The sequence below is a fragment of the Acipenser ruthenus genome, chromosome 2 (assembly GCF_902713425.1).
Source record: "Acipenser ruthenus chromosome 2, fAciRut3.2 maternal haplotype, whole genome shotgun sequence".
In the NCBI taxonomy this organism is placed as follows: Eukaryota; Metazoa; Chordata; class Actinopteri; order Acipenseriformes; family Acipenseridae; genus Acipenser; species Acipenser ruthenus.
The window spans coordinates 72014863-72029594 of NC_081190.1; the positions used below are offsets into that span (position 1 = coordinate 72014863).

A 14732-nucleotide genomic window follows, 5' to 3' on the forward strand; every position below is an offset into this window, starting at 1 on the left:
TCACCAGCTGTCTGTTTAAAACAAACCACACACAACGACAGGCCAGACACTGCAGCAAGACAACTGTTGCAGTCTACTCATTTTACACAGTACAATTTGCCTCCTTCCTTTTAACAGGTCAGTTGGATGCACATAATGTGTTCATGAAAAAGTTTCACAGCAGCAAATGTTTTTCATCCAACTGACAGATGTAAAAAAAAAAAAGTTAAAAATGGCATTTAAACTTTGCGGGAATCTGTCAAATTAATTCCATAAAAATGAGACTGCAGTACAGTATATAAAAATAATAAAATCTAACCAAAGACAACTTGCTAAATGATTTCTAAAAAGCAGTGATACTGTAACTGAATTATAGTATAATCCGAAACAAAAACTTTATTGTGCCTGAAAAACACAAGCCAAGTAGATCGAACTTGCATCAAAAACACAAGCCAAGTTAGTAAAAACAATTGACCCCCACTGCTTTTACAGTTGTGCCTATTTGCTTGGTGCTGGCCAAGGTTGCCCCAATTGTTTCTTCTAACTTACCTGGTGTTTTTGACTAATATACAATTGAACATTTTCGTTTCATACAGTATTAAATGGCAGTGTTTATATCTGATAGTGAAAAATAAATAAATATCAAGATAGATATAGAAATAAAAAAATAAATGTCTATGTATTGATTTATGTATTCATTTATTAATGTATTTATGTTTTAATTTTAGCAAATATATAGGCTATCCTTCAGCACAGCTAATTCTCAGAACAAAAAAAAAAATCTTTTGTCCAGTGGGGACCACAAATAGGGTTACTCTCATCAACCAGTATCGAGAGGAAACCGTACTGCCTTGCACCAATAGGGACCACAATAAGCGTTACACTGACAAGAAACCAAAATGTTTGAGATCAGAATCTCAGAACGATGAGGGCTTGAAAAAAAATCTCAAAAATGTAAAAAATACGAATCCACAGAATTCTCAGCTGGCTGACTTCATCTTTCAAAATACTGCTTGTTTTCTCAACTAATCGTGGAACACTGACAGTAACACAACACTTGCAAACTGAAGGTTATAGTTTCAAATCCCACACATGCTAGACCTTTTTTATATTATATAAAAAAATATTTTTGCAGGCAAATGTTCCATTTTAAAACAGAAATAAATAATTTAATATAAGTGACGTTCCCTAGTATATTTCCATGTTGACAAAACAAGTCCATATTTTGCCGTATTCTACTACTGCTCTTAATTATAAACTATTTTCTGTATCTTGTACTTGATTTCACTCTTAATATCCCTCTATGAGCCAAACAGACCCTAAAGAGTTTATGATCTATGGCAGTTAAACTGTTTTTGTGGAGCTACTCCTCTGGGATGGAATCAATGTTTGCCTTACTGATGGGACGACAAAAAAAAAAAAAAAAAAAAAAGTGTAAGTAGTAAAGGTTTTTAAGGCCAGGCCCAATTAGCACAAGCTCTGGTAGAAACACAAAATGCATTAAAAAAAGAGAAAGAGCATGAAAATAACCAATTAGTAAACAACAAAGAGATGCATAGTGCCCATTAAAGTACATGGAGGCATCTTACATGCAAAAAGAAAATAGTTAGGGGGGACAAATATTCTTTTTGGAAGGTATATACAGTCAGTGAGTGAGGATAAAGACTGCTTGATATACACGGTGATTAGAAAGTAAGTTTACCACATCAATGCACCATTATCATTGACATGGTAAACATACTTTCTAATCACCTTGTACTACTTTGAAAACATGCAACAGGACATCAGATATTCATGTGTCATCCCACTGTAAATGAGGAAGGAAAGGGTCTGCTCTGGATCAGCAGCTTCAAAAGCCTTTAAGAAATGGGAAGGAGAAAAGACAATGCAACCCTAACAGCCATAATCCTCATCATCACAAAGTGAGTTAACACACATTTCAACTTGAGAATGAGCCCTTCCTCATTGTTATCTGTTAGAAATGACGGATTTAGAAGAGTGCTCAACAGCAGTCTCTATGCACTGTGGGAATTGGCAGAGTTGGGCACGTTACTGAAAAAAAAAGTTGCTTGCTACTCATTTTTTCAGAATATAATGTCCTTACTTATTAATATTACTCGTTACATATTACTTCTCTCGTTCTGCGAAACAGTTGTTGTGACTATTGTTTAATTTTAACTTGAATACGTCTGACAATTCATTTATTAAATGTGTCAAACAGGTTTTTACAATTTTTGCAGTATAAATACATTTCACTTTTGGCATATAAACAATATACTGTATATTTCCTGACTTTCAATAATTTTCATTATGAAGATAAAACCATACAAACGTTAGAATTCAATAAAACCATGAATAGCAAATCTACAAGAACAAAAAAAAAAATCTATAGAAAAACAAACTATATGGTCATAAAGCAGTAAACAATGAGGCGATGCAATAAGTGTGGTCACCACTGTGTAAGCAAACAAATAAATAAAAGTGGTACGTACGATCAAGTAAGCCTCCTCTCAATATTGCCCTATTAAACTTCAAAGTACGCGGTGGTAGATGTGTTTAACATAGCGGAAAAAAAAAAGTGAAATGACACGGTTCCATGGACAATAGAAACTTCTCCTGAGCTCTCTATATATCCCATAATATAACCAGATTCCTTGCGCGCCGAACTATGATCCTTCGCCGTATTTGACAGACTTGTATGAAACGGCACCTCATAGATTAGTACCAGTTGTGATAGTAAACAGAAAAGCACATTACTGAGCTATTTATTAGGCTCCTACAGAGAGTTCACAGGTGGGTATGGACATAAGCAGACAAAACAAAGTAGCAAGAAAACAGACTGTAAAAGAATGTTACCTGAAACTCGTCTAGAGGGTTGTTTGGGGAAGCCCAGCTGCCTTCTCCCCCCGCCCCCCTCCCAGCCCCATCCTAACCCACCAGACCGCATCCACACAAAAGACAAACAAGCCCCCCTCCCTCCTTCAGAAGAGCAGGTCAGGCGTGGAGCACTGCTGCACACCAGGTGCTGTTGTGGTTTAGCTGTTGATTTGACTTCTACAGCTCACTCAGCTACCTGCACGCTTGTGTTCTCTCCATGCTCTATACACCTCCAGAACCTCAGATAAGACGAGAGCTCAGTTATGGTTGCTGTAGCTCGAAGGGTTGCATCACAAACCAACAGTGCAAGGTCTTCAGAGCTATTCTAAACAGAGCACAGTGCATTGCAATGCAATACTATGGCTATGTATAGATGGATATTTCACCCACCAGTACTTGCTTATAATAAAAAGAGGACCAACACCTGCACGTTATTTAGTGTCCACAAAGGAGAAAGTACCTGTCACTGGTCAAGCTGCGCTGCTGCTTTGGTAAACAGGAAGGCTTGCCCAGAGATGAGCTGATTGGGAGGTACTGATTGGCTGGGGGGGGGGGGGGGGCGTGCCTGGGGAACTTACGCCTGTTTAAGAAGGCAGTAGCGCCAACGTTTGAAGAGACTGCAACGTCGTAGCTACACAGGCGGACGCTGAGCAAAAGCTTGCACTTGTTGACATCGAGGAGGAGAGCCTCCGCTCCATGGAGAGAACTACTACACAAAACTCTTCCACTTCAAGGACAGTGCTTGTGAAGGCGTTGCCCTGCCGAAGCCGTTTGAAGAGGCCAGAGTCGCCGCAAGGATGCCAGGATTCTGGGAGCCCAGAAATAGGTCCGTTTAGGGGATTTACTCCCAAACCAAGTACAGCGAGGGTTAGTTGTGTAGTAGGTTCCTAGAGCGGGACGTTCCTTTTGGTGGGACTAGAGCTTGCAATTTGTGGGCAAACTTATTTTTAGCTTTGTTTTCTTTTCTTTATTAAATCCACCCCTAGGATTACCATTGGATAACTAGCGTAGTGGCCTGTGTTCTAATTAAATCTGTGTACCTGTGCGGCCTGCTCTGTGTCCAATTCAGTATTATTGAGCGACGACCCACGTATGCAACATCTCCCTGTTACAGTACCTCAGCGTAAGTGTCTGTACAGGCAGTGCTACCAGCAAAGGCAAAAATGGGTAATTGTATGTAAAAATAATGCGATATCTTGTAACAATTGTAAGTCGTCCTGGATAAGGGCATCGGCTAAGAAATAAATAATAACAATAATAATATAATTTGGATGTCTATTAATTTACATCACTGCCATTGTTGCTATAAATTGGCTAGCCTAACAATAGAATATTATTCAAGCAGGATGCTATTTTGGAAGTTTTGGTGAAAGTATATTTTATGAAAGTTCTCTCTCAAAACACGGATATGCATTATAAAAACACTGCAAATCTTATGCGCTACCTTTTAGGCATCCAAAATAGCTGTATACATTATTATTTCCACACTATACTGTCAATGCAGCACACTAACAATAACATTCCTTTTAAAATACATTTGGCAATTTAGTTTTCACGTGTATTTAAAACATGAGACATAAGATAGAATATTACAAGTATGGTGACTAAAGGCCAGTTTATGACCACGCCAATCCTAAGCACAAGAATCACATTTCAAACTACACACATAGCACTGTGTGAGCTAGGGCGCCAAGGTTCAGAAGTAGTGTAGTATTGAGTAACACGGTCTGAGCCCTCTCTCTCCAGAGAAAACAGATGTGGCCCAGCAGTTGCTTTATTATGCCAGAGGATAGCGACTTGTAAATGCCCAACCTCACACCTTTCACAGAGGGGCTTGTGCATCTCCCAGCCGATCTCAACTGTTCTTTCCAACCTCAGCCTGCTATCTGATCAGCGTGGGCTGCAGGGAGGAAAGGCTGAGCGGGCTGACAGTTGGAAGACACAGGTAAGCGAGCAAAAGGAAGAGGTGGCGCGAATACGTAACTGATTACCACATGGGGCTGTGGGTAAGGTGAAGTGAGCGAGCGAGCAAGCGAGCGAGTGAGTTTGTCTTCCTGTTGCCAAGATGGGTTGGGGGTGAGGGAACATGTGATCTTACGCAAATGAATAGCAGCTGTACGCCATTAAAAAACAATGCATGATTAGAGATTAATTTAATAAATACTGGGGCTCCCAGTTTTGTGGTTCAACCAATAGGAGGTTAGAGAGTTAGAGCCACAAGAATTGAAGCCCCTTTGTAAAGAAACTTTACTGTTTCAATGCACCCATGTGAAAACCATGCAAAAACCTTGCATGGTTCACTTTTTCGGTGTAAAATTTACAAAAAACATGTTATTTTAGCTTTATCCTCAACCTTGTGTTGTGAGTTTCAAGGTATCGGCACACCTTTTCTTACCCACCAGACTGTACTTTACACAAAGACAAACATGGTCCCGCGAGCCAATTTATAACCAATTATGTGTAAATAAAAATATCAAAACTAAATCAGGAATTATGTTGGAAAATACTTGCGATACGGACAACATACAATACAACAAAAGCAAATTAACGTGTTTCAAGTACACACAGCAGGGGTTCTGTAAAACACCAACAAAAATGATAAAAATGGTAAGACAGTATCTGCCACCATGCCTAATCACACTCAAAGAAAGTGAAGAAAACCATGCCATGTGCCCCTAGTTGTGTCCTGTTTACCCCAAAGTGAGGCATATTCCCTGGGATCGAAACTAGGAGGGGAAACTAAAGCTGTCAAATTACTCTCCTGTTCTTGGCTTTTTCTTACTGTAAAATGTTGCATATGACTACATTCAAAATGATACTAACATTTCACAACATGTTTTATCCCAGGAGAGTAAAATAAAAACATCTTCATCCGATATAACTTTCAATGTTTCCATTCAAGATCTACAGCTATGGCCAAAGGTTCTGCATCACCTAGAATTTTAGGATTGAGACAAAAAAAAAAAAAAAAAAACACTATATGAACATAACTTAGATCTTGTATTGAACATCATGTTAGCCATAACAGTAGTGCAGTATTTCATGCTGGATTTCAAAATGTCACATTTTTCAATTGGTCTGTTTTACGTTGAGTATATTCAATGTGTTAACGTAACATTATTCAGCAGGTTTCATGGAAATGCTGATGGAATGGGCGTTTGGAGTATCTGATTTCAGCACAGCGGCTGGCTGCCAGGCTCAGTGCATTGCTCTTTAGGTTAGAGCGTCAGCAATTAAATGATAGACCTCACTAGCAAAACAAAATGGCAATAACACTGCATATTAAAAAACACATGCCCTTGTACTTGATAGTAGTCGAGGAGGTACGGAGGGAATAATTAATCTCAAACATTAAATAACAACCAAAGCAATACTTTAATACATGTGTGGCCATTTGTCCAATCCTAAGGCAACAATATATTTGAGTCCTGTTTGACATTGAAGGTTTCTGAGTAAGCCAGGTCTTTTCTAAAATTCTGCACTATATTAATTCAGTTTCCAGTTTATACAAGAATTTCAGAATTATTTTTAGACTGATGCAGTGTATTTTTTATTATTATTATTATTTTTAATGTTGCACCACATGAAAGGCGACAGTACTGATGTCCAAATCGACAGATCAGGGACAAAAAAAAAAATCTACCTTCTATGGCGAGTGAAGATTTAACTGCATATATAGTGCAGGGCTTTTTAAAAAAGCTTGTCCAAACATAACAAAGTCTACAAGTGAGGAAAAAGCCACTATTCAAGTATGTTTTAATGCAATATTAGGTTTATATAGCTTTCAGCCTAAACATTTTACCATGTAGATTTCAACTCAGAAAACTGACCGCAGGGTTGACTAGTAAAATACTTTAAAGAGACAGCAGCCCTTTTGTCAGCAAGTCCTGCAGTGTAATTTGAGTTGTCAAGATCATTATTTCCCCCCTTAATTTCTTTTAACAAGAGCCAGAATTTTTTCAAAGAAATCCCACTGTGGCCTCCAAAAAAAGCTTGCTCAAATGATTCAAATTAATCATCGAAGAACCCAAACTGAAATAAGCAGAAGGATATCTGGATCTCTGTCCTCTCTTTCCATACTGATTCAAAACACATTTGCTTTTTTATTATTAGTAACCCTGACCATACAATAGAAAGATAGACAGCTTTTGGATTTGGTTTGCTACAAAACCAACAAAAAGGTGTGTTTAAAATAGCAAATACTACTAATTCATTTCCAGGTCAGGAACAGTGACCAAATTAGGTATATATAAAAGAAAGACCTGTAGACTAACAGATTAAACCAACTCTGATAATAAACTTGTTTAATTAAGGATCAGAAATCATGCATACAAAATACTCTCTTTATATTTTTCATATTAAAATACTGTACTGGCTCAGTTTTTCTACTTGTTTTTTTACCCTAAAATGACATTAAGGTTAATCTGCAAAACAGAAGACAGATTACATTTTGTCCAACAAAATTATTACATTCATATTAGCTTGACAAATCCAGCTTCCAATACTTTGGAAACAATTTCCTATTTTAATTAACGTTTCTGAGGAACACAGGTAAAATATCTCTGTATAATAAGAGCTACCCTCATTTCAGTAATCACACACAAACAGTATTTCCATTACATGGTTCACTTTTTTATTTACAGATATTAAAAAAATGAGATTTTGTGAGCACAGTCTGTTTTTTGTAACCTTTTTAATTGCGATACACAACTTGTAAAGAAATGCTCTAGTTGTTACAAACTTGTCATCTTAAAAAGCATACAACCAAATTATCCAGCACATGTGTTCATTATTTCTGTCAGCTTTGGTTTCCACTTTGTTTTACTAGCTGTAAAAACATGTGTGTCAGTCGGCAGTGCTACCTCTTACCTCCTGGCATTTTAAACAGCTCCATGAGAGAAGATACAAACCCTCAAATTCACAAATCATTACAAGCTTCTGCTACCTAGAGTCAAATGCTGTTAAAGCCCTTCGCCATCAGAGACTATATCAATATTTTAAACCTATACGTACGTGGGCTCACAAGATTACAGGAGAGGGAAACAGATCTGATTAAACATTCCCTCTGGACAGCAACAGCAATCACGTTGGGAAACCAAGCTAAACACCAAGCCAATCGCAACATCCGATTGTGGTTTTATGTGCAAACAAAACATTGAAAAAAAATGGTACAACTCCTGTTTTAAAAATCTCTTTAAGCCAAGTACTGAACTTTACTTTGAAGAATCCAGCATATTTACTCCCTTTAATTTTGCCTTTTAGAAGTAATAAATATCAAATGAAGCTGTGCATCATCCTCATTTTAAAAATCAACACTATTGCTAACTTGCATTATACAACATTCTCTGGAGCCAAACTCAGGAGTGATGAGACAGAAGCAACAACTAGACAACCTGCATTTAGTGAAGAAAAAAACTAAATAAAACCTTGTTTTATATACATAACAGGAAGTTTTCCCCAAGACAAAACATAATGGTGATAGTACACCCCCTCATGCCATCTATCCATCAGCAGGGTGATTCTGCAGTGACTCAAAGTTACTCATGTCTGGCGGAATCTGGAAACAAATAAAATCTCATTCTTTACTTACCGTTCTGGCCATCGGAGGAGACAGAGAGTCATTGGGCATGTATGAGTCATTGTTCATGTTTGACATCATGATGTACCCGGGATAGCCTGGGTAAGAATGTCCTTTGTTGTATAAGCTGTCATGATGCTTTCCTGCAAAAACAAATAAGATTTTCTTCAGAAACTGGATTTCTCTACACCACTGACATTCTAGTCTCTTTTTACATATATTAGTGCTGGGACGAACATGGAATATTCATGTTTGGATATTAACTCAATTTTAATATTCGTTCGTTTTCAAAAAGTAATAAAAGCCATTATATTTCTCAGAACGCAGGCAGAGGCAGTATAGAATCAAGGGCAGGGGGCATGGTCCCTGTGTGTGTGCCTTTCTTTTACAACAAGACTTTACAATATGTAACACGTTAAAGTAGAGAAATATTCCAGGAGTAAAGAATGTGTAGGCCTTACTTTACCCCATTGAATTAACTACAAAACAAAAGGATGCCAAAAAGCAGTTCAAGTTAAATGTTGTTTTGTTTATTGCCAAAATAATTAGTAAATAAAGTTGACGCTCCATTCTATTTATTTTTTACTTTTATTATTCCTTGCCATTGCCGTTTCTCCACAGCAAACAGTGGCCAGATACATGTTTTCATAAAGTAATAACATGATGTTTACTTGTACCCTTTTGTAGCTGAACAAGCAAACGAAAATTGAAATTTAACTTTACACACTTCAAATAAAACAAACGTGGAAATGGCGTTGTAAAATGAAGGGGGGGGGGGGAGGGGGGAGGGGGGAAAAACTCACCGTTTTGATTCTGGTTTATTACATTCCACAAACGTCGGAACAAAAAATATGTAAAATATAAAATCTACGTAAAAGTCACTGTTTAAGGGAGGCATTTCAGAATGACGTGTTTGCCTTTTTTTCTGTCCCATGAGATTCTGACTCGCTCTAAAGCAGCACAGCACGTTTTTGGCCCTGATGGCCTTCCATTGAGATCGCTATACGTGTGCATTCATTATCTGGTTTGTTTACTTTATGCTGTTTAAAGCTTTTAAATAGAGGCTCAAGAGCTGCTGTGTTTTAAATAGAGGCTCAAGAGCTGCTGTGTTTTAAATAGAGGCTCAAGAGCACCTGTGTTTTAAATAGAGGCTCAAGAGCGCCTGTGTTTTTTGTTTATATATAACAAAAATATATATATATAATTTTAATATCACATGGAGCTCTTTTTCATTTTTAAACTGTTGCGCAACCTCTGGTGAGGCAGTAAATAAGTGCAATGTATTTTTGTCATTTGTAGTGAATACAAACATCTGATTTTTGTATCTGAACACATGTCAAAAAATAAGTATTTGTTTGAATATTCATTTATTTGTCCCAGCACTAATATATACATGATTTGGTGCCACTATTCCTTTTGCATCCTGAACTAAAATGTTATGTCAATTTAGTTTTTTCAAGAAAATAATCTTAGAATTGCAGTGCGAGAAACTAAGAATTCTAGAATAGTGTGTTAAATAAAATAAATAACGAATATCCAAAATTCTCTACTGCAGTGTCAGTTTCAGAATGGTAAAGGTTGACAAATAAAAGCCCCCCTTTTTTAAATTAATTTTATTTCTAATAAAAAAGGCATTTATTGCTCCTAATGTGTGCTCTCACTTATGTCTGCTCAACACTGTGTTTGCAAACAGCCACTGCCAACCACCTTTTCTTTTAAAGAGGAAGAAATATATTCAACAGAACAATTTCAGCCCAGTCACACTAATTAAAAGCAATTAGGAAGAAGAGACATCTATTCTGTTGAACAAGGATGTCCCACTGCTTGCTACGACCTTTTGCACTGAACAGGGTTAGCTTTCCCTTTTTTTAAATCTGGACTGCGTGTACTGGCAACTTTGGAGACCAAACATTTCTTTGAAAAATAAATTACTCTGAAGAAGCACAAAAAGATTTATTGATGGCAATAGCTTTTTACTTTGGATCTGCTTCATTCTGTACTGAATCCTCTGCAACACAGGCCTTTGAAGAAACACATTTTAAGAATGACAACTCCACTTTGCCATTTGTTCAATGTCCATTCAAGATAGCAAAAAACATTTCAGGTCTTGTTCACTTTTGCCCTCTCAAATTGTGGAAACAAATCTTCCACCATACAAACAAGCTTAAAAGATCAAATAAAGAAAGTGGGGACCAATGGGGCTTACTCTGAGGCACAGTAAAAAAAAAAAAAAAAAAAATCATCCAGAGTTGCTACTTGGCATCATGAGTCAACAATAGGGGGCCAAGGTTAATTGTTCATGTCTTATCTCCCCTAAAATGTTTATTGTAAGGAACAGCACAGTCTGAAAAGCAAACCTATACCTTGTTCTTATTTCAATAATTCATGTAGTACACATCAGCCATTGCCCTACACCACTGGATAAAGATAGCAGCCACTACAGTCGCTTGAAACACTCGGGCAGCAGTGTGGAGTAGTGGTTAGGGCTCTGGACTCTTGACCAGAGGGTCGTGGGTTCAATCCCCGGTGGGGGACACTGCTGCTGTACCTTTGAGCAAGGTACTTTACCTAAATTGCTCCAGTAAAAACCCAACTGTATAAATGGGTAATTGTATGTAAAAAAGAATGTGATAGCTTGTAACAATTGTAAGTCACCCCGGATAAGGGCGTCTGCTAAGAAATAAATAATAATAATAATAATAATAATAATAATAATATACTTACCATCATCACAGTGTTCTCTGTGTTTTTCATGGTAAGAATCCTGCAGTACTCGTCTCGCTGCCTGCATGCACAGAGGGAAAAGGGATGTCATTAAAACTATGGAATACAGAGTTCATCAAACTGTGCAGAACTCAAATCAGCAGCCTCACTGGCAATAGACAGCAGTTTAATTGTGTTTGTTGGTGGTGGGGATAAGGAGGAGGTGACTTCTGTGTTTAAAATCATTAACTAACTAGCCTTATGAAATGAAAAATATTGCAACTCAATAAGGTTCTTGTAAGAGTGAAAACTAAAAGTGTATCTCTCCGCTTTGACTAGGAAAAAGGCAACATTTGTGATTGATGAAGCAAAGCAACAAGGGCCTGACACTGTGGATCTGGGTATCCTTTAAGCTACAAAAGATAATGTGAAGGTTGTAGAGATCACAAATGTACAACAATTAAACAAATGAAAAGGATACTGGCTTCTATAACCTGTTCAGGTGAACTTCACCAGTTTGTCATTAATGTTTTATTGTTGTTGGGTAGACCACTTAAAAAACACTACTTACCTCAAACCACAGCACTGCAGTGGTTCTTTAATTTGTGTTTTAATGTGTGTTGTTTATGAACTGCTAAATAAAAACCTTAACAGGTCAGGATTACAAATGTAAACACCCATGCAGAATTATACTTTAGAACAAGGGCTATCTTGTATACTCCAGTACCTGTTTCAGACAGTCTTTACAGCATAACACAACATTCAAATTTCTCTATACGTTCCTGTGTAAGCCTTGTATCAAGTGATGCTGCTAAAATATGTGGCTTTTTACCTGTACAGGAAACAGTTTGGGTGCCTGGTTTGTTAAGTCTTATTTTGACAAAATGCAATGTATATTTTACACTTTACTAAGCTGTAGCTAATGCCAGTTAATGTTTGCTGCCCGCAAAGCCTAGGTACACTCGTAACACTGGTATAATGAAACACGGTACAATGCCTTTCATTTAAGATAACGTGTGGGTTGTAGAGATGTTGATGACTCATACACCTACTATTTTCTTTAATGTTTGTGTAAGTCAGGTTGATAGACTGTAAACAAAAACCTGCCATTAAAACAGACATTGCTTGAGGCGTCACAAATGTTTGTATTCAGTGGGGGCGCTGTGGTGGTGGGACACTTAAATAATAATAAAAAAAAAATAGTCTTTAAATTAGAAACGATATTTTCAAAACAAAACTACTTCAATGTTGTGCAGGTATGGAGTCTGACAACTATACTGTTAAGAGGACATTTAAACTGCTAATGTACTCAAAAGCTTTTTGGTTGATGTTGTACCTGACTACCTTATTCAACCTCCTCCCTCTCGGTATAACAAACACCAGTGTGGTTATTTAAAAATAAATAAATAAATAAAATAATAAATGCACAAAACTTTTTTTTTTTTTTTAAGTATCAAAAGAGCGTACATTACTTACCTCGTGGTTGTTGTTTGGGTTTATCTCTGACTCATTTACCAGAGATGATTTAATATCAGCCAAATCTCCCTCTTCCTCAGAGTGACTGATTTCTGCAAAGATTTTCTCTTTTTGGGGGTCCCCCTCGTCTTTGAAGGGGATCATTTCATCATTTGCACAGAGTTCCGGGTCCCCTCCACCGCCTCCTCCTCCAGCTAACTGTGGCATTTTCTAACTTCAAATAAATCTAACCACCCTTTTGGGAAAAAATAAATATATATTGGTATCTCAATTCCTAAATGAAACCGCAAGAGTGTGAAAAAAAAAAACTTTATCACACAGTCATTTGTATCGATTACAGCAACCTGAAATGTGCGTGTATTCCTCACAAGCACGACGCTTCTGTTTTATTTACAGCACAAGAACTGTGAATTATTTGAATGACTGGAAATAAAAGCCGCGGTACTGCTGTAGATAAAATCGCTGTATAGCGATGTGCTTTTTTTCTAGAAAGTCTTAAACAGTATGTCACTTTGCTGCTTTTACTCCTCTTTTCAGTTATGAGGATTTTAAAATGCTAATAAAACTCCTGTTAGTGACATATGAGTAAAAGTGATGAATCGGTAGTTGTGAAAAAAGAACGCCGAACTTCCCAGTAGTTGTGATTAAATGATTTAAAACAAATCAAAAACGTATGTCCTCTTCGGTGTTCCAGAATTAAATGACCTTATTTTTTTCTGATCCAGCGGGTTCCTTTTAATATCACTGCGAGTGAAAAAAAGAAAGAAACTGTGACCTGCTGAATTTGTATTATTTGTGTGTACAACTCTTGAGTTCCTTCTTCCCCTCTGTATTTAGAAAGAGTAAAGCATGTCCTAATGTATGTTTGTATTGTTTGAAAATGTATCCTTATTTGTACTAAAAGCTTACATGCCGAATTAAGAAAGTAAGAACACAGTAATTTCCGTTTTGCTATATCAGTGTTCGTTGCAGACTGACTTCAGAACTGGAGCTCAGCTCCGGTTATACTGCAGTGCCTCTGTACGTCTGTAAATGCAACTCTCCCTCCCTCCCTCTCTATGAGGGTGAAGATGAAAGGGAAGCCGCCGCTCTGATTGACACCGCACTGATTGACAGTCCTGAGAGAGAGGATAGAGGGAGATTCATACAAGACACACAGCAAATGGGTTAAAAAAAAGGGGGGGGGGGGGGAGAGGGGAAAGGAAGTTGACGCCATGCAGACAGACTTAAAACCGTAATGAAAAAAGACAGTAAGAGAAAAAAAGTGCTTCTTCCAGAGTTCGCAGGCTACTGAGGTGTGCTAGCTAGAGCCAAAAAAAAAAAAAAAAAAAAAATGCGGAAAAATCTATTAATAGCTTCCTCTCCGGGGCAGCCAAGTTATTGTTTAAGATAGACGTTTTAAGTAATTGTTACAAGCGTTATTGTACTTTCTGGTAAGGGGTTTTTGTGTTCCCAACTTTGGAGTTTAATGTAAACCGTTTATCACATCCACAATCCAAATACATTTAAACATTTCGGATATATAATTTAAACTGCTGTGACACTCAGATGCAGCCTGTTAAAGGGATGCCAATGGAAAATGTACCAAAAGCTAGTTGAAAAGATAAGGCTGGGATAGGTAGCACAGCACCCTGTGGGGCTGAATGTACCTGTTTAACATTATTTGTTAATATAAGCAATCTTCATTTTGTATTTTCTAATTGATTGACACGAACAAGCTCGCTAGCATTTCATATTTCAAAATGAAGGGATGCATAATTCAATTTGTGTTATCAAAATACTGCTAATTAACATTCGTGTCAAACATAATTGAATCATTTTGGTGTATAGTCTGCTACAACAAGGCAGCTAATACGACAATATCCGAAAGTGAAACACATTAATGCTGGAGTTGGCAATTTACTAGGTAAAGTGTTGTGTATTATATTTAGGGACATGTTTTTCTTTTTAAAATATGCGACTGTTTTGCAAATCCCAATTTAAAGCAAGCCTAGGTTGGAGTCAGAAATAGAAAATATCCACGAAATAAATTAAAATTCATATACATCACCACAGGATCTCAATCTTTATGCAATTTTATACAATTTTAGAATATTTAAAACATTATGATATAATTTCA

At 37.1% G+C, this 14732-nt stretch overlaps 1 protein-coding gene across 13 annotated transcripts in view; it reads right to left on the reverse strand.

Moving 5' to 3' along the window:
- The window catches only part of LOC117408361 (lymphoid enhancer-binding factor 1-like), a 59813-nt gene extending 46070 nt beyond the window's left edge, over positions 1-13743 (reverse strand). For 6 of the 13 annotated variants that reach the window (XM_059000487.1, XM_034013295.3, XM_059000483.1 and 3 more), the window contains exons 1-3: positions 12614-13742; positions 11159-11219; positions 8447-8577 (exon numbers count right to left, since the gene is read on the reverse strand). In XM_059000487.1, coding sequence (XP_058856470.1) covers positions 8447-8577; positions 11159-11219; positions 12614-12820 — 399 coding nt within the window. In that variant the 5' untranslated portion in view covers positions 12821-13742. Of the gene's footprint in view, positions 1-8446; positions 8578-11158; positions 11220-12613 lie in introns of all 13 variants that reach the window. The other 7 variants (XM_059000503.1, XM_034013296.3, XM_059000462.1 and 4 more) reach the window with 4 other exon arrangements.
- Between the last annotated feature and the right edge of the window lie 989 nt (positions 13744-14732).